Genomic DNA, 20,553 nt, shown 5'->3' with positions numbered 1-20,553 from the left:
TTTGAAAGCATATATCCCTTTGAAAGTAATTTTTAAAAAATCAATCTTAAAATACTAGATAAAGCCAAGGAAAGAGCAACGGATATAGGTACCCACATATTGGCATAGAAACCCTTTCCTACAGTTATATCTGGGCTTCTATGAGGATCCATTTGAAAAAGTTGCCTAGCACTGCCTTCTGGTAGCATCTCACAACTCAGGAACCCCTACATCAGACAGGAGCTGTATCTTACTATACCAAAAGACTGAGGGTAGGTTTCCATGGCACGACACAGAATTCACAGATATATTTAAGCTAGCATTGAACAATTGACAGTGAATATTGAAGAAAATACAGCCAAGCTGGTGCCATTCTTTGGGGTAACAAGTTCTACATTAAAAATGTCTACTGCATTTGCAGCTGAGAAACTTCTCTGAAGGATATGCACCTTTTACATACCTTTTTCTTGTGAGGATTGCATAGGAAATTTCATATGCAGCAGGAGATCTACCACCCAATCCAGAGATCTAATAACATCACTGAGGGGAAACTGGTTACAATATAACCATTCAGCAAATTCCACCAAATAATCAATCTTCTGCCATTCGTTTTCTTGTTTCTATAAAAGTAATAAAGGAAGAGTTCATTTGTATTTGGTGATGTAAACTATCAAAATGGAATTAAACAACTCAATATAGCCTTAATAGAAGCAAAAAATAGTAATTTGACAGTAAGCAGTTTCATTGGCATCATATAATCAAGAGTTACACTGAACAGAATGTAACAGAAAATTACCACTTAATTTTTTGCTTTATCAAAACTTTTGGCTACTATTAGACATCTTTGCTTGGCAGGACCTCGGCTGAACTTTTACTGGATACTAAGATTCAGCCATACACAGTTCTCCAACTAAAGAGCAATTTCGAAGTCTCAAAAAACAATGGTCAAGCATATGGTCTTCCTACTGGTTCAGTTATGTACTTCACAGAACTTGCAATCCCATGTATCACTTGAGAAACAACATTCTGTCAGCATTTGAACACATAGTAAAAACTGACACACCTGTAAAGCAATGACTGCATTTTGAAAACAGCTTAACTGTCCAACAATACTTCTGGACATTGTTGCCAAATGACGCCACATATGTGACAAATAATCTTCACTTTCATCTCTGAATTTCTGAATGTCCATCATAAAACTGAATCCCAATCTTGCCTTCGCTGTAGCCATATGTTTAAAAATAAAGCTAGAAAAAGACCAAGCAAACTGGAAATTACTTGTATCTGTACCTGTAAAGAAATTCTGTGAGTAGGATAGATATACTAGCTTGTATCAATGCAGTACAGAGATATGAAGTTTATAAACTGACATAAAAGGTTCAGATCTTTGAACTTGGATAAGACTATGTAAACGCTACCCTAGATAATTTAGTTTCCATTTAACATAAATGGACTTACAGCTAGGAAAACTAAAATTTCTGCTATATAACCATATTTCATGTGCCTATTTTCTCGGAAGAGTAAGATACTACTTATATACAAGTTTGAAAAAAAAGAAATTTACAAATATTAGGAACAGATTAATGAAAGGAAGCACTGCCAATGCATGTCTTTTTCATCAAAAAGACACAACAGTTTTTTGTTATAAGAACTGACAGGCTGAAAAAAACTAATCATAGCATTTTCCCAAAGAAAAATAAAAAAAAATACACGAGAGATTTTTATTTTTCAAGAATCAAGATGCTTATTCTAATAAAAATAAGTCAACTAACTTACAGACTGTGTCTTGTCTGAGGCAAAACTTGAATAGCTTCATCTAGGACTTTTAGTGCTGTCTCCCAATCAGATTTATCAGCATGTATATGGAATAATAACCCATATAAGGAGGTTCGTAAGGTCAGATCTTCCTCAGCACCTTTGAAGTATTCAAATGATTTATTAATAAATGAAAGAATTAGAGTAATGATATTACAAAATACTGGGATTTTTTTTATTACCAGATCAAAAGAAAGAAGAACATGCCTGGGTGAAAGCATTCAGCTGGTAACCCAATATTTTGAAAATCCTTTGTAATCCACTGATGCAAAGGCAACACATCTTTCTTCTCCTACAAAGACCAAAAGAGAAAAAAAAAAAGTCTTTTGGTAATCTTTTGGTTAATGTATGTCTTCAAGTATTACTGTACTTCTGTTTCATTTGTAAACCAATTAATATGGTTAATATGAACTATCAACCTGTCACGTAAATAGCTACTTGTGCAGGAGATTAAAATCACAGCCATTTCTCCAGAATGAGTTCTATAATACAAACCCAATACAATAACCAGACTCAGTAATATTCAATCAGTTACACTGATTAAATAACACAAAATCTTGAAGTAGGCTGTCCGAGAATCCCAGAATAGTTGAAGTTGGCAGGGACCCTGCAGAGCTCTCTAGTCTGCACCGCTGCTCAAAGGTTTTGTTCAGCCATCTTTTGAGTACTCCAAGCAGAGACTCAACAGCCTCTCTGGTCAAAAACGAGTAACAGCTTAATTTTTCAGACTGTTTTCAGATCATTTTTAAAAGATGACTTGATGCCTCCTTGTCCCATTTTGCTTAGCTGGCTTTAGCTGTGAAAATTTCACCATCATAATTCTCACCCAAAGGTGAGAGACAAGATACATCTACAGAGATGTAAGTACAGAGAGACATCTACAGCACAGTTTTGCAACTTCAAAGATAAATTCACTATCTTGATTCACAAATAGATCCATATAAAGTTCTACTGATACACTGACCACTGAATACATAAAGACTACGCTAATAAATTACCTGAGCTGTACCTACAACTTTTGGGTAAGGATTACACTAGCATCATTAAAGGTTTATCAAATTTGCTCAAATCAGCATTTACTTCTATGAAGGCACAAAGCCTGACTAACCTAGTGGCCTTCTACCATAGAGCGACTGCATCAGTGGACAAGGGAAGAGCTATGGATGTCATCTACCTGGATTTCTGTAAGACCTTTGATATGGTGCCCCATAACTTTGCTGCTAAATTGGAGATACAGGTTTGATGGATAGGCTGTTAGATGGATAAGGAAGCGGCTGGATGACCATGTCCAACAAATTACAGTCAATGGATCAACATCCAGGTGGAAACCAGTAACGAGTGGTATCTCTCAAGGGTCCATACTGGGACCAATACTGTTCAATATCTTCATCAGTGACACAGACAATGGGATTGAGCACAATCTCAGCACATTTGCTGAAAACACCAAGCTGTGTGGTGCTGTTGACATGCTGGAGGGATTTTTTTTCTGGATTTCCCTTTGAGCATTTTCTAAACATTCCCTTTTGTACGCTTCACAAAGTGAAACACTACAGCCCTTCAGACAGCAAATTATTTTGAAGAGGACTGTTGCAATTCTGACAATTGGCGAGAACCACCAAATGGAAAAAAAAAATGTGATTCCCTGTACGTGTGAATGTGTGCTATGTGAATGCAGGTAAAAAAACATGTATGTGTTTATAACAAATAAATCACTTTCCCAGGAAAAGTATCAGTATCTTGAAGTATGTACCCAAAGCTTAATAGCAAACCAAAATTTTTTTTTATCATCAGTACTGTTCACTAAACACAAGCACAATTAGCAATACTTATTAGATATTCTTACCTGTTTGATTTCAGATTCTGCTTTAATTATGTTCTGAAGAATTATTTCAGTAGGTTCTTTAAACTGCTCTCTGTCATGTCGAGAACCTAGCAAAGGTAAACATGTATTCCAAAAGTGTCTAGCTGCAAACATTACAAGGGAATAATTTCCAGCTTCTCCTGCGTACCTGAAGAAAGTGAAATACAGCTTAGTGAAGGGGAACAATCACACTCTTGCCCAAAATAAAGGATTTTACTTCTACAAACATCTGGGTTTACCTGATCCAAGGGCTGCCATATAAAAGCTCAGCAACGACGGGTTAGCATGTGAGCGTCATACAAAAGGTATTTTCCATTTTTATATACAAAACACCTCACATGTTCAGCAGAAGCAGCAATAAACAAGTACCATATTGATGGTTTTACTGTACTTTTGTGTAATCTTAGCTCAAAAGCCTTCATTACAAAAAATAGCAGAAATCTACTCAAGATGTTCTCATTGGAGTAATCTACTTTTTTGTCTTCCTGTTACTTTCTCATTCTAAAAACATTAAAACGAACAAACCAATTATTAAAATGCTATGGATTTTGAACAGTACAGTGCCACTGTGACATAAGAATATACCCTAAATGTCTCTAGCTGCATTCAAATTGTTTTGAGGATATTCCATGCAAATGTTACTTCAAATTAATAAAATTTAATAATCATCCAGATCGTGATACAACACAATACTCCTATTAGCAAGCAAAAGTTTTAGAATTTAGCTCACAATTATGGATTGGTATTAAACAATCATCCACTGAATAGTTTTAGTATTTTCAAAAAAGTAGGTTTTGAATCTGCAAATCTTTGCCATTTTCTACCACAGTTTCATGATTTTTAGAGTCCATATGCTCACATACCTTATGTCTTAACACTAGACTTAAGGCCTAGGTTTTTTTGTTCACCACTTTTTGTCTCCCTTTTAGAATGTGTTAAGAAAGGTAGATAGATGTGCTCAGTCTTTCCTGAAAAACTGCTTGTCATAACATCCAAATTTAAAAAAAACACAGATTCATCTGCAACGTGACATCACATCAGGTTCTGTTACACTGCCTAGTCTAACTTCATCACTCTCTTTTTAATGATCAGTGGAAGGAAGAAAGTATTACAATGCTAACAGCGTCACATCAGCCATCACATGTTCATCTTCTAAGAGTTGTAATTGCCTACTTTTGATAATTGATCTGTTTCTTTCAAACAGCAAAGAGTTCATAAATGCATGTCATGCATCATCCATGTGTCACCTTCTCCTGCCTATCTGCAATCTTCCCACTTTGGGTTCATGACATATATTTTCACAACATTAATATGATGCTCTGCAAGTATTAGATCCGCAAATCTGTAAATCAGATTTTAGGTCTGGTTTATATTAGTTTTTTTCTCAAAATAAAACATACCTGGCACTCTGAACAAAAGCTTTTGATGCTGTAACACGCAAATGTTTTCTTCCAGAAAAATTTTCCATTATACTCTTTCCTTGTATACAAGCAGTAGTGCTCAACATTTCTTGTCTCAATCTGTTACCAGGCCTGAATAAAGGCAAATAAATAATTCAAGAAGTGCTAGCCTTACAGTCTAAGAATATACCAGTTCCTATTAATGATGCTTTCAAGTTGCTACTAAATAGATGTCTCTAGCTGTGGAAGTTACAAATGCTTCTACTGCCTTTTCTTTTAAAATCAGAAAATATTTGAAAAACTGAACATTTTGCAAAAAGATACCAGAAATTATATATCTTTTTCAAAGTTCTAATGAAAATAACTGTGAAATCAGATTTTTAAAATTATTACTTAAATTTAACAAGGAGCAAAAGTAGATTTAAGGTTTTCTCCCCATTATTCACTACTGTACATCAAAGTATTAGTCCAAAGTCAAACTTAGATGGCAAGCAATTAAAAACAGGAATCGGGAAAATGAGACAATTTTTGACACTTTTTTTTGGAATCGGTCTTGCTTATGTCTGGTAAAGTATGCACAGGGCTCTAGAGATACTGATTTGGATCATAATCTACTATATTTAAAAATAATGATGTAGTTTTCAGTCCTAGCAGTTAATCAGTTGAAAATAAGTAAATAAATAAATTTGGTATCTTTGGTCAACAGTGATTTTGTAAGAAAAGTAATTATACAATTTTCAAGATTTTTTTTTTATGTCTTAGTTACAATGTGCAACCATATACAGAAATGTACACATTCTAGTTGGCCTAGTTCCTACTCTGTGGTGAGAACTATCATGTAGTTATGATTTGTGTCCACGAGAGGACACCAGTGTTCTACAGTACAAGTCAACAACAACGAAAAAAAGTAAAAATAAATAACCCTTCTTTCTCCTGAAGCTGTACCTTACCATGGCAAGACAAAGTTTATCTTCTGTTTCCCTGGAAACAACATTGATATTTCATAACTACATTTCTTTGTCAAGGAATCAAACATTTTATCATTCACTAGTTTGCAGACTGCTAGACATGCAGCAAGTATTGTTCTCAATTTCTGTAATTTTCTGAAACCACGTTTTTCATATTAAGATACCATATTTGCTTTTACATGTTTTTCCCCATGTAGCAAATAACATGAATTTCAAAGGGGAAAATACTGCTATTTTTAAAGAGACATTATTTTTCAGAGAGAAAAATGAACAATTATATTCAAAGTGTTTCACATGTTTATTTCAAACTTCCTACATTACAAAAAAATTTTACTAAATGGAGTTCCCTACTTTCTCATTTGATAAAATTACATTCTGGTTTTGGAGGACATGCACATAAAAATCTAGAAGGATCAAAGGATATAAGCTTTTTATAATGAAGGACTCCACTTTCTGTTCATATATGACAACCTTTTCTCTCTTTTTTTCTTTGAGATCAGAGTTTTCAATTATCAGGTAAGTAAGACACTGAGCTTTTAAAGAAATGAGTTACATTCCTATTGCACTCATATGCATACATGGTAATAAAGACGATAAGGACTACCTGACAGCAAAGCTTGGAAAATAGTAGCTGTTTATCACCTATTATCACTCACAGCTCCATCTTTTTCCATGAACTGTGTAGACCCTTTGTGTACTGGAGCCAGCTCAGCACTGGAAGCAGTCTGCATCAGCAAAAGAACTAGAATAGGAAAACTTCATTTTCACCTCAAACTGTACAGTTCCTTTGTAATAAAGATTTTCACTTTGGTTTATGTGATCAGATGCATTTGCCCTACATACTCTTTCCTCAAAACTTGGTTCAAGTATACCACAAGATCATGCAAAACTCCATGTACTTACATTTCATATTTCTTAGTATCTCTATTGTGGAAACTATTCTCATCTGATTGCAAGATCCTTCTGGAACAAGTCATCACTATTTCATAGTCATGTGATACATATGCAAAATATGTAAGTCGTGTCAGCGTCTGCAATTCCACTAAGGAATCTGACCACCTGCACTCTAACGCCAACTTCACTAACTGGAAAAAAAATAAACATAAAGAAAAAAAAAAGAGAGAGTATAAATCTCAGGGGTTTATCATGCCCTTTTTCTACAGTACTTACATGCTTACAGCTGTACCTTCCATACAACCCACCCGGACATGGAACAAGTACATGATAAAACAACCCAGAAAATCAGTTACAAGAAAATCAAAATATACAACAGAGAAGCATCATCCACCTTGTACTAAGTATTATAATAGCATATGATAAAACCAGTGTGGATGCTTTTTGTGCCTAAGTGTGGATGCCTTTTCACCAGCAGTATCTGCCAGAACTTACTATATCCTCAGCCCTCTTCTGAAAGCCAGTGGAACAGGACTTCAAACATACAGAGCGCATTTTAGTTAAGCCAAAGTTAAGAATGGGAGATAGAATTGGTTTTACAACAGTGTTTTGTATATAGTTTCATTATAGGACCTAAATGTCTTCCTCACTTTCGCATGCCTCAGTCAGAAAGTTCCATCTTTTTAAGATAATCAGAATTGTTAATGAATTGGTCAAAATTAGGATACTACAATACTGTTCTCCAAAACTAAACCACTTAAGTGACCGCTAAAGCTAACTCATAATACTTGGCATAAATTTGTAGACCAACTAGAATTAGATACCTTATTTTTAAAGGCCCAGATCCTAGTTTTTAGAAAGAAGGACTTCTACAAGTGTTAGACAATGTCTCCAGATTCCTAGCTAAATAGGGAATACATCTCAGTCCTGTAAGAAAACCCTTTACAGGAGGTAGAAATAATAAAAGTGGCAATCAAACAGGCAAGACTACAATTCACTGTTTTGAAAATTCAGGCTATAAACCTTTCTGTACTACCTTTCTTCTTGAATAGCCTGGTAACCAACAGGATCACAGGGAAAGCGTGGCACTATTCAGCATGAGTAATCCTGGAGGACTGATCAAAAGCAAGTACTTGTAAGAAACTATGCCTCATATGCCTTTAAGCATTGGAACAGGCTGCCTAGGGGAGTGGTGGAATGCCTGGAAGTATTTAAAAAATGTGTAGATGTGGTGCTTGACAGCGTGGTTTAGTGGTGGACTTGGTAGTCATGGGTTAACAGATGGACTTGATGATCTTTAAGGTCTTTTCCAACCAAAATGATTCTATGGTTCTATGTAAGAATTGTCAAAAAGCAACCTAAATTCTTTAAATAGTTACAAATTGTGTTCTACCTTGCAACTGCCAAAAGTAAATTCACTATAGCATGAAGTTTTCTGTTGAAATTCTGAATACTTCTAATATAAACCCTAAAATACACCTCCCTACAACTACCTGAAAGCAGGTTGTAATGAGGTGGGTGTCAGTCTCTTTTCCCCAGTAGCAAGTGATAGGACAAGGTGAATGGCCTCAAGTTGCACCAGGGGAGGTTTAGATTGGATATTAGGAAAAACTTCTTCACTGAAAGGGTTGTCAAGCACTGGAACAGACTGTCCCAGGAAATGGCTGAGTCACAATCACAGGAGGTATTTATGTAATGTGGCACTCAGGGTCTTGGTTTAGTGGTGGACTTGGCAAAGTTTACGTACGGTTGGACTTGATGATCTTAAGGGTCTTTTCCAGCCTAAATGATTCTATGATTCTATAAAGTTTTCTCCACAAAAAATGAAAGGTCAGAAGTACAGTTCTGTATAGAATTAATCTGAATCCATTATGCTCATCTGATAGTTATGGAAATAATCTGTTAGAGCAAAATGGGAATAATTCTAATACTAGTATTCTAACGCTATATGGTTTTTTACTCCATCACAAAAATCCTGTACCTGTTTGTAATTATTCAATCTCTTGGAAAGGTTTAAAGGAAATAATGCTACAATATAAGTTTCAAAATTAAATCTGCCTCCATCCAAAACTGAAAGCCCATTTATCCTATGCAATTTCTTAAAACTCAAGAGCTAATAAAACAAAGCTAAATACCTGAGATAAGCTAGGAACAGTGAAATCCATGAGACCCAAGCCATTACATGAATACATTTCTAGACCAATAAGAATTCTTGTCATAGCATTTTGTGCTTCATCATTATTCTAAGCAGAAATAAAAAAATCACATTAACAGATTATTTTTTTTTTGCAAGTAAACATTACTAGGGACACTAATTGAGATAAGGTAATAGTAACTATGTTTTAAAACTTCAGTTTACATTAAGCAAGTCTTCCTCTCTTTATTGCGTCCTTAACAGGGTAAATCTTACATATTTATTTACTTTAAATTACCATTGTGATCTCTGAACTACTACAGTTTCAACATTAGAAAACAGTAACAATGCAATGAATGTAAATTATATATATACCTGAGGGATTCTGGTTTTATAGACAAAATAAAAAGATAGGAATAAATAATTACTTTCCAATTTACTATCATATTCTATATAGAGAGACCATACTAAATGTTGATATATCTTCTCTTTCTTAACATTTTTAATGTAGCCATTTTATTATTTTAAAAGTATGAATTCAAATCCAACTTTGTTACACAGTCATTGTATGACAAATACCACCATAATTATTTTCCACAGCTAAAAACAGAAGGCAGAGTTAAGAAATGTAGACTCACTACTATGCCCACGTAGACTCGTTACTATGCCCAATGTGAAAATTTTGCTGTATTCCATTAAGATTTATGGGATCTACAGCCAAAATTTATTTTCACGCTGTATTCAAATACACAGAAGAAAATACACATTGGTATTTTCAGTCATCATTAAATGAATCTATGAAATTAATTTTAATTTTTCAAAGAAGAGCTTCAACATTATGCAGGATTTCAGAGAAACAATACCTCCTCCTCAGTCCCAAGTTTATGTTCAATCTGCTGCTGATTTAACTGTTTTGCTTTCACCCATGTAGCAATGATCTGTTGTTGCGCAGCAATAGGAACTGTTTCATTAGGTATGGTTCCAGTTGTCACATTCAGAGCAAAGTCACAAATCTAAACACCAAGAAAGACAAAAAAAGAAAAAAAAAAAAAAGACTGCAATAGAGGAAAAATGTGGAAAGCTCTTTGTATGCAACGTTTTCCCCATTAGTTATTTTAAAATTACTGTACATGCATCTCTAAGCCTAACAACATCTCCATTAAGTCAGCCCATAAAGTAAATAGAAGTCCCAGTTGAGCTGGTAAGGAAATTCAGCGTGCATTTGGGGATGACCTGCGGTGGCAGTAATGGTAAAAGATGGTAGCTTATTTTTTGTGAAAATTTCTACAATTTAGTTTATATGAATTGGAATAGAACACCGCAAGCAAAAAAAAAAAAAAAAAAAAAAAAGACTACAAAAAATGAGGGGTTTGTACCTCTAACGCAGCTTTGATATCAGGAAGTCCCCTGGGATCTACTGAAAAAGACGGGATGACATTTGCTTTTTCATGTTTCTCTGTTGCAGCTTTTCTGCTTCTGTCTGTTGCTGCAACATTTTTTTTCTTCTCAGCAAGATTTGGCTTTGGAATCCAACAAAGAATTAAGCCCCGAGCCAAAGCATTACATAACATCAATAAAATCTCAGCACTTCTGTAGAAGAAAACAAAAATCAGAAGCTTATGCTGCATCACATCAAAGTAAGAGCAAGTACTAAAGTATTTTACTTTCAAGTAATACGCATTACTTGAAAAATCTGTATTTTTCTTAGAAAGCAAAATTATGGATGTTACGAAAAAATTTCCCATTGGAAAAGCAGTAAAATGGTTAAATGTGCAAAAAACCATCCAACTGTCATAGTTTACATCATGTTTTTTCAGCTCTTTCTATAACCAAAGCTTCTATTTCCCCACAGAAAAATAAAATAAAATTCGTATTTATGTTAAACACACTTAAAATATAATTTTTTACTAGTGGGCTGCTATGTATGAAAATAATGATTATTTCCTAAAAAAATTAACCTAAGCCAAACTCTCAAATAAAGCCATTTATTACACTATTACCCTTCATGCTAAACAACTGCTGAGCTGAAATAATCTTTTTTTTTAATAAAATACAAACTGAATTATGACTCAGAGATTATTGCTGATACATGCTAATATAAGTATCAGGATTAATAAACTGGTATTACCAGTCTTCATCTGCACAAACTGCACTTTAGGCTTTATCTCCAATACTGTTACAAGAGCATTCTTTGCTGCTGGTCCTAACAGTTTGCCTAGTGTGGAGATAACTGTCAATAATGTGCTAAAATTTACAGGATTTTATCCCAGTCAGACTCTGACCAAAGCATCTCCTCTGTCATAGTCAATCATCCTCCCATTGCATTTACTACAGAACTGGATTTCTCTAAAGCACTGTGAAATCTACATTCTCATTTTCATGGGCTATTATTAATGTGCACATTCCCTTTATTATTTTTTTCTCTTTTCTCTTACATTTCATAACCACTAGTAAGCACCTTATTCTAGATCAGAAATATTTACAATGAACTCTATTTACAATATAATTCAACTTCAGAGCAACTGACAGCAAGCAAACACATTTCAAGCTGTCCTGCAAACTCAAAAGGCTAAGAAAATTTTCCTGATTCTTTCTGACTAGCTTAACAAAACACTGTTTCACATGCACATGTTGCTATTCCACAATAAAGAGAAATTAATATTGCTTAGTCTAAAGTTAACATGGATTCCAGTGAACAGTAACAAAGAACAGATAGAAAGAATTAAGAAGTCATTTTCACACCACGAAATTAAATTTATCTTCTGAAATACTCCATATATACCAAGGTCCTTCTACGGCTTATGAAAGCCAGCAATAAGTCTTTCACAGCACAAAGTGAAGTCACTTTCTTTATGTCTTTAAAAGTATTTTTTCTGTTTCAGAGAAAAAGGGCATGTTCATAACCCAACATCTACATTTACCCATTGTGCCCAACAGCCTTGACAGCTCCAAGAAGAGTGTGCAGGTACTCAGTAATTTCCCTCTGTCTTCCTGAAGAGATAAGATGTCTATTGTAGTTTAAGATGTACACCACAGCATTGTGAACAATCCAGGCTTCATTCAATTCTTCTCCTATTTCAGCTGCACGTTGGAAATTTTCCATAGCATACTGAGATAAGTAGTCTATCCATAAACTATAAAATTAGTATAAAGAAGCTGTTATTCCAAAAGTTCAACACTAGAAGGAACTATATCATAAGGTTAAATATGCAGTAGTACATCTCAGTCAACAACAACAATAAAATTTTAATCACTTTTCAATTGCATTTATTAAGTCTTCATTCATTAACTTCTATTTTACTTGGATGAGAAGATGACTCAGGAAAGGAATTAGTATCAACATAAAATGAGTAGTCTCCAACACTAACATGCTATTAGCTTAAAAAATAGTAGCTAAAATTCATGTTTCATCCACATGTTTTTTTTTTAAATGCATATGTGAATCCACACATCAGTGCCAGAGATCATTAAACACCCATGACAGGGCTCTACTTGAATAGATACAAGTAAGGCCTTCCACCTTCCACTCTAGAGTTAAGGAGGCATCTTATACATGTAACAACTACATGTGTTCTTGCACTCCAAGAAGCAATCTCCAGATGTTCTGAAAAGCTAAATTCATTTTTAATACAATAACACCTTTTCCATAGTCTATGCAATAACTTTTTTTTCTTTTTTTCCCCTCCACTATCAAGATGTACCATTACTTAGAAAAAGTAATATTAAAAATATACTCTTGAATGACCATACAGAACGGCCACCGTTAAGTCACAAAACCAAAAGCACAAACTGACAAAGGATATTACTGTGTCAACTGTTAAAGAAAATGTATTTTGTATTAAGAAACTTAAAAGTGCTGAAGCTGCTAAATGGCAGAACCAGGCCTTGTCCCTTGTATAGTCATAATCCAAGGCTGGTTTAAAATTTAGTCAATTTAATTAGCAGGAGAATAGCCAGACAACAGATGATCAATTTGTGTACACAGGTGCTCTCAGAAACACAGGTGTTTCTAGAAAAATTAGTATACGTGAATAGGAATTGCTTGTTCAAAGACTAAGTGTGCTTGAAGAAGTGTGTGAGTTAAAGCTGGCAGAAGATAATGATCCGAGGAGGAGCTTGGAACTGAGGCAGAGACTGGAACTGAATAGATGGATCAACTGGGACAGGGTCAGGTGACAGATTCACAGAACTGACAAGACCAAAGGAAACTTCTAAAAACTTCGGCCATAGACTAATGATTTGCTAAGTGTATATAAGTTGTGCTGCATCCCTTTGTTCTCTGCCACTCACTGGGTGGTGGCCCAGCTCTGAGTTGTGATTAAAGCAAACCTAGTGGTACCCATGTCTGTGTGAATTTTTCCTTTAACATCCACAGTAGTACAGGACACAGTAGACCAAAGTGCTTTTTTCCTGTGAGTTTTTAATCTAATTGGGTAAACTCATGACCAGCTTAGTAGCACATTTTGGAACAGAATCCTCATCTTTGTCCCTTGGTTCTGGTCAATTTATACTTTTTCCCATTTTACTGAACATTTACAAGCAGACAGTGTGAGAAACTTTAATCTTCAGACTTAATGAACAGAATTAAGCACACAACTGACATCCTCTTTCAGGACATGACTGCTGTCACAATAAGGCTAAGATTAGCATGAATGCGAAGAGAGTTTCAGTATCATCTTCAGAATTCTCTCCCCTCTCCTCCTTCACAAGAAATAATCATGTCAGACCAAAAAAACCCCCAGTACTCACTATTCTACTCTCTCTTATTTGTTTCAGTTAATTGGATGGAACAGACTAGTTTTGCAAACTGAAGTACTCCATTGTATGTATTCAGGTACTCAGATATCATTATAGTTACCGGAATTATAAAGCAAGCTAGAGAGCTTTTTGATTTCGGGAAGTGTATTTTTAAATACAGAATTTCATGGTCTGAATGTCAGTATCACACAGATTTAATGTTTTTTAAGGTTAGGATACTACCTTCTAGTTTCAGACCAATAAATGTTAAATGAAAAATAAAATACACAGTCCAGCATAAAAGCAACCTAAAGAAAATTTATTTCTAACTATTTTTTTAGATTCTTTTCCTTTTCCCATTACTGTGACTACCTACAACTACAAAGTATATAGTGACAATCAATTTTACTAAGGAGAAATAACTTTCACAATTATCATCTGTATGTGATAATAACAATCTGTTAAGAGGTCCTCAGTCTTGTTATATATTAGAGAAAAGCACCTGTACGTTTTCCATTCTGGATCACTCTCGGGAAGATATGAAACATATCCTGGATGATACTGACTTGTATCTTCTGGAAGTACGGCATGATCATTCAGTTGAACTCCCTGAAATCTTAATAAATTAACAGTTGCCTGGAAAGATAAAGAGAAATAAATTTTATGCCCAGGTTATCATTGTGAAAATAGAGTGTAACTTAGTATTATTATATTATTGTTTCCTCTTCAAAAATTAAAAAATACAAAATGCTTTCCCAGATGTTTTACGGGCATGTACAACTATACACAAATCAAAGTAAAATACTTCCTAATCTTCCAGTTGTCTGCAGCTGATTTTACCAAATAATTTCACTGACAAAAGACAATAAATTTTTCTTTACTTTTTTTTAATCATGCTGGAACTTTAAGGATCCAGGAATAAAATGTCATGTCAAACATTTACAATAGAATCTCTTGGAACAAAATGTTATCACCGTCTTCAGTGAAACTATTGTTACAGGTACTTTCACACAGTATTTTGATAAAGATGGCGCATGAAACTACTTCGTCCTTTAGCTCCTGTGGAGATAGACAATCATTCAACTCAAAATTCCAGTGCATTAAGATATATACAGAGAATTATACAGAAGCCAAAGCTAAATTAAACATATATGAATGACAGCTATGTAATTTATTTACCTCTGCATTAATGAATCTTATTTCTGCTAATATTCTGAGTAAATCTCTTTCAAAAGAGAAAGATTTAGCAGGCAGTAATGATTCTCCTGGTAACCTGTCACATTGATCGTCATCCATTATAGTTGTACTAGCTTTCTTCTTCTGTGCTAAAAGTAAAGAAATATATAAATCCATTATTTACTACCATGCAAATCAGAATAAAAATCATCTTCATTTTAAAATTTATAAATCCCTACGCATTCATAAATCCACAAGAAAGAGTTAACAAGTACTTATTTAAAAATATTTCACTCATTTTTTCTGTCAGTACAATTTACTGCACTCAAAACTCATTCTTCTCAAGCAGTGGTGAGGTACTGGTTACCTGCGATTCTGCTGCATTTGTGCAAAACCTCCAGTATTTGCAGCAAATAACTTGCTCCAATCATAGCATACTGAAATTACAGTAATATGAATATAACCCATGGCCTCTAGTTCAATTTTATTCCATCAATGGAAGTGGAGCACTGTTCACTATGTACTAGCTACGATTTCAAGTGTGTTTAAATCAGCAATGGGGTTGACGCTCTGGCAACACACACATCAATAAAGAGAAAAATACCACTCTTTTCCTTTTGTTTAATAATGAAGAAAAGGGACCAAGATTACTTTAATATAAACACAAAGTAAGAGCATAAAAGCTGTCACAGTGGGTTCCCTCTACGTTGTTGGCCAGTAGTGGGTGTTTGAGGAAAGGCATAAAAAGTAGGATACAGAAAGCTACTTTTTTTTTCCTGGCCTATCTGCAGTTTTTTAGAATCTGCATCCAAGCAATCTCCTGAACCAGAAGTTCTGTTTGACCCTTCAAGTTCCATACCGTCTCATAAATGTAACATGAGGGCTTGTCTAATTTTTTTTAAACCATACTCTGATATTCCAAAATAACCTTTTAATTTCTGTCAAAAATTAATGGTTTTGTTTTCTTAAAACCTACAGTCTGATAATTTGGCTGCATTGCTCCTGGTTCCTATACTAATCATACATTTACTTTCTCCAGGCTAGCCATATTTTATATTTCACCTCTTTTCCAAACTAAACGGGAAAAAAAAGTAGTTACCAGAAACTCAGGGCAACCACACACCAAAAGTATCACGAACAGGAACTGGTGTGTTATTTTTCTGTAACTCTGGAGTGTCTTGAATTATTTGCCTTTATTCAGGCCTGACAACCAAGCAAACCTCTATAGAGGGTCTTCACGCTACAATTATCTTTGCCCTGCCCTCAATATGATATACATATAAAGACAACCTTTAATTTTTCTCACCCACTAATCCTAGAATTAGTAGTAGTAAAGAAAACTTAAGTGGAACATGAAAACGAAGTGCCAAAAGTTCTCAGAGAACTCCAGTCAACCATAAATTTCTCTTCCGGCCCTGAGTATCTACAGGCTTATCCACATTTCATTTAACTACAGGTAGTATTCCCACAGTTAGAAACTGCCCAGAACAGATTTCCTCAACTGCTCCACCAAATGCAGCATTGTTTCCTTTACATTTACAGAAACATGCAGCACCCAATATAGGTATGTATGGGTTTCCAGGAGGACACTCTACAGTTCTTGAGAACGGAGACCTTCAGCGACATCGCAGTTATTGTTTAATTTGTAGTGAAGTTCTCTGAAAGCATCAACCAACTCCAGCAACCTCATAACAAACTGAGCAATCTAAAACACTTCTGAAGAGAAATGGGAAGTGTCTTGATCTTCTGCTTGATCGCCTTTACCTTGGAGATGCAAAACTCGTGAAAGAAAAAAGAACATACCAGTTCCTATTAATAATGCTTTTGGTGCATGGTTGCAGAGTTTCTGGTAACTACTTCTTTTTCTCTTAAGTTTGGAAAATGGGTGAAACATGAAGCATGGTTAGCCCAGAGATGCAAAACTTGTGAAAGAAAACAGGTAAACGCCCTATTTTAAGTGAACCTTGGAAACAGTCTAGAGAAACAAATGTGGAATAGGTTCAATTAACATTGGCCAGAGAAAAAAAAACAGCCAGCAGCGTGGGTACTAGAATTCATCTATTCTTTAAGGTGAATTTCATGAACTCCCAGGCAGAAAAACCTTTTAACATATATATGTAAAAGTCAGCAAGCAGCTAGTGGTTTGAAAGTGCTCTTTCCCTGAAGATGAGAACTCTTGAGCGTGCGGTAGGTTTTCAGCAGACCTTCAAGGAACAAGGCACAAAACAACATCAGATACCTCAGAGGAACCATTAATAAAGGAGCAAAGGGTAAAAAATGTTACCACATGAGCCTCATACAACTTGATAATAATCCATTTTTTTTCAGGTAATTAAGTATGACAGAGATGGATAATATGGACTTAGATGACCATCAGGGAATTAACCTCTTTTCTTAGATACATTTCATGTAGATATTCTTCTTTAGCACTGGTAAAACATTTCTGAAGGCAGAGTACAGTTCCAGCAGAAAAAAATGTACTAACTGATTTCTAGATTTGGAAGTAGAGAGAACATTCCATGTATGCCAACATACAGTGACAAAGAGTCTTGGGGAACTTCACAAATGGGAGGGGAAGAAAATAACAATAATGGCCGACTTCGTCAAGTAACCCTAATAAATGAGGAAAAAGTTCCTCTTACAACATTCAAAACAATTTGTTCACTTACTTTTCTTCGGTTTTGTTACCTTCCTAAACAAAGTATCATCATACAAGAGACAAAATCTGCATGCTGCACGGCAGACATCCCATACTTCTTGTTTACGTGCAACTTTTGCCAAATCTGCCCAAAGTATAATTCTGCCAAAGAAAAAGCATACATAAAATTACTTCATAAACAGGATTATCTTCCACACTTCAGAATCAACAAAAAATTAGTGTCAACAAATGATGGCCATCATAAATAAAATTTTAAATCTAATAAAAATTAATAAATTGAAGACTTCTTATCAGTGGCAAAGACAACACTATTACTTTATTAATATTACTTTATTAATTTAAAAAAATATTATCTCAGTGATGAGGAGTGGGACAAAATTCTTGTTTTGGATAGTAACTTTACTGACATTTCAAAATATGTGTGCCACCCCTAATTATCTATCTTATAAAATAAACCAAATATTTCAAAACTGGTGTTGAGAATTTCAAAACAAGTTTGGACTTTAGAATTTTTTAGAAAAAATAGTTTAAATTTAATCACAGGAATTTTTATTGCAGCAAAACAAATGAAACACCTCCTTTTAAATGAAGGATGATAAACCAGTATACAAATAGTCAAAACAAAACCTGTATCTTTCTGACTCTCAGAATGGACTAGTTCATTTCTTTAACAAACAAGATGTAGCATGCCATGTGATTCAAGAATGTAAAAAGATATTTCAGCAAAGTTTCAATTGTACATCATGTTATTCAGTCTTCCAGCCTTAATTCACTCATCCTTCTGTTTGTTCAGTACGTATCAATAGAATAGGTGAGTTTATGAGTGCATGTGAGAGAGCAGATTAGAAACAGGGAAAGAATACAGTTATGCATAGCATGTGAATGTAATGGAACTTTTCAGTCATAAAGTTAAACAGATGTTCAAAATGCTTTGCCAGGTCTGACTGAAGTTTTCTATTCAGCCTCCTACAAGGTATCATTAAGTAATTTAGCTGCAGTAAGAAACTTTCCCATTAGAGACTTCTACACAAGACAAAAGAGACACTTGTCTATAATACCTACCTCTCCCTGTCATTTTCATTTCTTAAGTGTTTAACATGTTCCTCAGCTTTCTCTATGCTTTTAATATGATGTTGTGCTTTTGCACAGAGGTAGCTTATTTGGCTCCTACTTTTACCTGAGGAAACTTAGCAAAGAAAGAAGAATTTAAGGTAATTTTTAAGTATCAGAGATGAAAAAAAAAACACATGAAGGGTATGCAATTCGATTCATAAGTAGTTGCTGAAACACTCGATATTCAGCCCTTTTTTCAGTCCTTCAAGCTTTCCAAATCCAACTAACATGAAAAAACTACACCCCACCAGCATCTACTGCATTTTGCCTGTATCTTCAAATATAGCTGTCCTACACAAAACCTGATTTATGCTTGTTTGGCCCCCAAATATCTCAAGTACACCTCTTTTCTGACAGGACATGCATTGCTCTAATTAGCCTCAGTCAAGAGTAAATGGATGAAGTAATTTATGCTGCATTTTAAGAATGCTTATCTAATCAAACACATTTTCAAAGAATACTAAAGTTTGTTGTTTTGTTTTAATTTGAGAATACTGACTTTTGTTTTACTAAGTCAACAAGATATTGGGCAAAAATATTAACCAAAGAAATAACCAGCACAGAAAAAAGATGCAAGGGAGGAACAAGCTCACTCCCTAAGGTAGAAAATTGCTCCAGTGGTTCAGATACATCACAGATTTTTGGGTTTTTTTAGTGTAATGACATAGAGGAGATGTTCTGCATTGGAATATTAGAATACAAGTAACATGATGTGACTGGGAAATCTGATGAGTTTGTACATTCACCTGAATCTAAGTAATGAACCCTAATATAATGCAAACTGAGTAGATTGTCACATGATCCTCAAAAACTTTGCCAAATAATAGCAGCAAATACATATAAAAGTATTTCTGGCTTTAAAATATATATTTAAGCAGGTTCACTTACATTTACTGTCATGGTTTAAACCTAGCTGGTAACTAAGCCCCATGCAGCCGCTTGCTCACTCCCCCTCACCCAGAGGGAGGTGGGGGGAAAGAGTTGGAAAGGAATGCAAAATTCGACGGTCGAGATAAGAACAATTTAATAATTGAAATAGAATAAAAAAAGAAAGAACAGTAATAACAATGACGACAATAACAGTTATAATGAAAAGGGGAAAGGAAAGAATAAAATCCAGAGGGAAAGGAAGAAAGGCACACGTCGTGCACGATGCAACTGCTCACCACACCAGCCCATGCCCAGCCAGTCCCTGAGCACCGACCTGCCCCCTTGGCCATCCCCCGGGTAGATATACCAGGCACGGCGTCCCATGGGATGGAACACCTCTTCGGCCAGTTTGGGTCAGCTGGCCTGGCTGGGCCCCCTCCCCGTTCCTTGTGCCCCTCCAGCCTTTTTGCTAACAAGGCCTGAGGAACTGAAAAGTCTCACATCAAAGCCAAAACACAGCACTGTGCTAGCTCCTAAGAAGGTCATTCAGTCCAACCCAGCTGAAACCAGGACAATTCACTTACAAGAAAAGAGGAAGGCAGAGCGTCCTACCCTTCCTGTCAAAAATATTTTGCAATGCATTACCCAGCATATTATATGCTGTGTTACCTAACTATACACATAGATCAACTGACAGAATTTTTTCAGTATAATACATAATGACTGTAATATTATGAAAGGTTGTAGAGTAAAGAACTGTGGATTTAAAAAGTACATTGTTCTCTAGCTATATGGATACAATCCTCACTAAATTAGGCCAGCATATACATCAAAAAGAATGAAATGTTGGTGCACAGTTATTTATGCAACTTAAAAAGAAAAAATAACCCTACAAATCTCATGTCCTGGCCTGTGTGTACTTTAATAATAGAGTTGCATATACATTT

At 35.0% G+C, this 20,553-nt stretch overlaps 1 protein-coding gene across 10 annotated transcripts in view; it reads right to left on the bottom strand.

Moving 5' to 3' along the window:
- Window positions 1-20,553, bottom strand: part of CFAP46 (cilia and flagella associated protein 46) — an 80,732-nt gene that overhangs the window by 39,102 nt on the left and 21,077 nt on the right. For 9 of the 10 annotated variants that reach the window (XR_005106096.1, XM_037399422.1, XM_037399425.1 and 6 more), the window contains exons 14-28: window positions 18,686-18,809; window positions 17,634-17,764; window positions 14,968-15,113; window positions 14,291-14,424; window positions 11,973-12,185; window positions 10,428-10,641; window positions 9,915-10,064; window positions 9,053-9,160; window positions 6,927-7,108; window positions 5,056-5,187; window positions 3,638-3,803; window positions 2,002-2,086; window positions 1,756-1,894; window positions 1,043-1,226; window positions 440-599 (exon numbers count right to left, since the gene is read on the bottom strand). Coding sequence is in view for 9 of the 10 variants with exons in the window: in XM_037399422.1 (XP_037255319.1) it covers window positions 440-599; window positions 1,043-1,226; window positions 1,756-1,894; window positions 2,002-2,086; window positions 3,638-3,803; window positions 5,056-5,187; window positions 6,927-7,108; window positions 9,053-9,160; window positions 9,915-10,064; window positions 10,428-10,641; window positions 11,973-12,185; window positions 14,291-14,424; window positions 14,968-15,113; window positions 17,634-17,764; window positions 18,686-18,809 (2,268 nt within the window). In the remaining variant the exon portion in view is untranslated. The remainder of the gene's footprint in view (window positions 1-439; window positions 600-1,042; window positions 1,227-1,755; window positions 1,895-2,001; window positions 2,087-3,637; window positions 3,804-5,055; window positions 5,188-6,926; window positions 7,109-9,052; window positions 9,161-9,914; window positions 10,065-10,427; window positions 10,642-11,972; window positions 12,186-14,290; window positions 14,425-14,967; window positions 15,114-17,633; window positions 17,765-18,685; window positions 18,810-20,553) is intronic. The other variant, XM_037399426.1, reaches the window with a different exon arrangement.

This window comes from Falco rusticolus, chromosome 9, assembly GCF_015220075.1.
Source record: "Falco rusticolus isolate bFalRus1 chromosome 9, bFalRus1.pri, whole genome shotgun sequence".
NCBI classification, from domain to species: domain Eukaryota; kingdom Metazoa; phylum Chordata; class Aves; order Falconiformes; family Falconidae; genus Falco; species Falco rusticolus.
The sequence above is the reverse complement of the archived record's forward strand: the minus strand, read 5'-3'. Positions and strand labels throughout refer to the sequence as shown.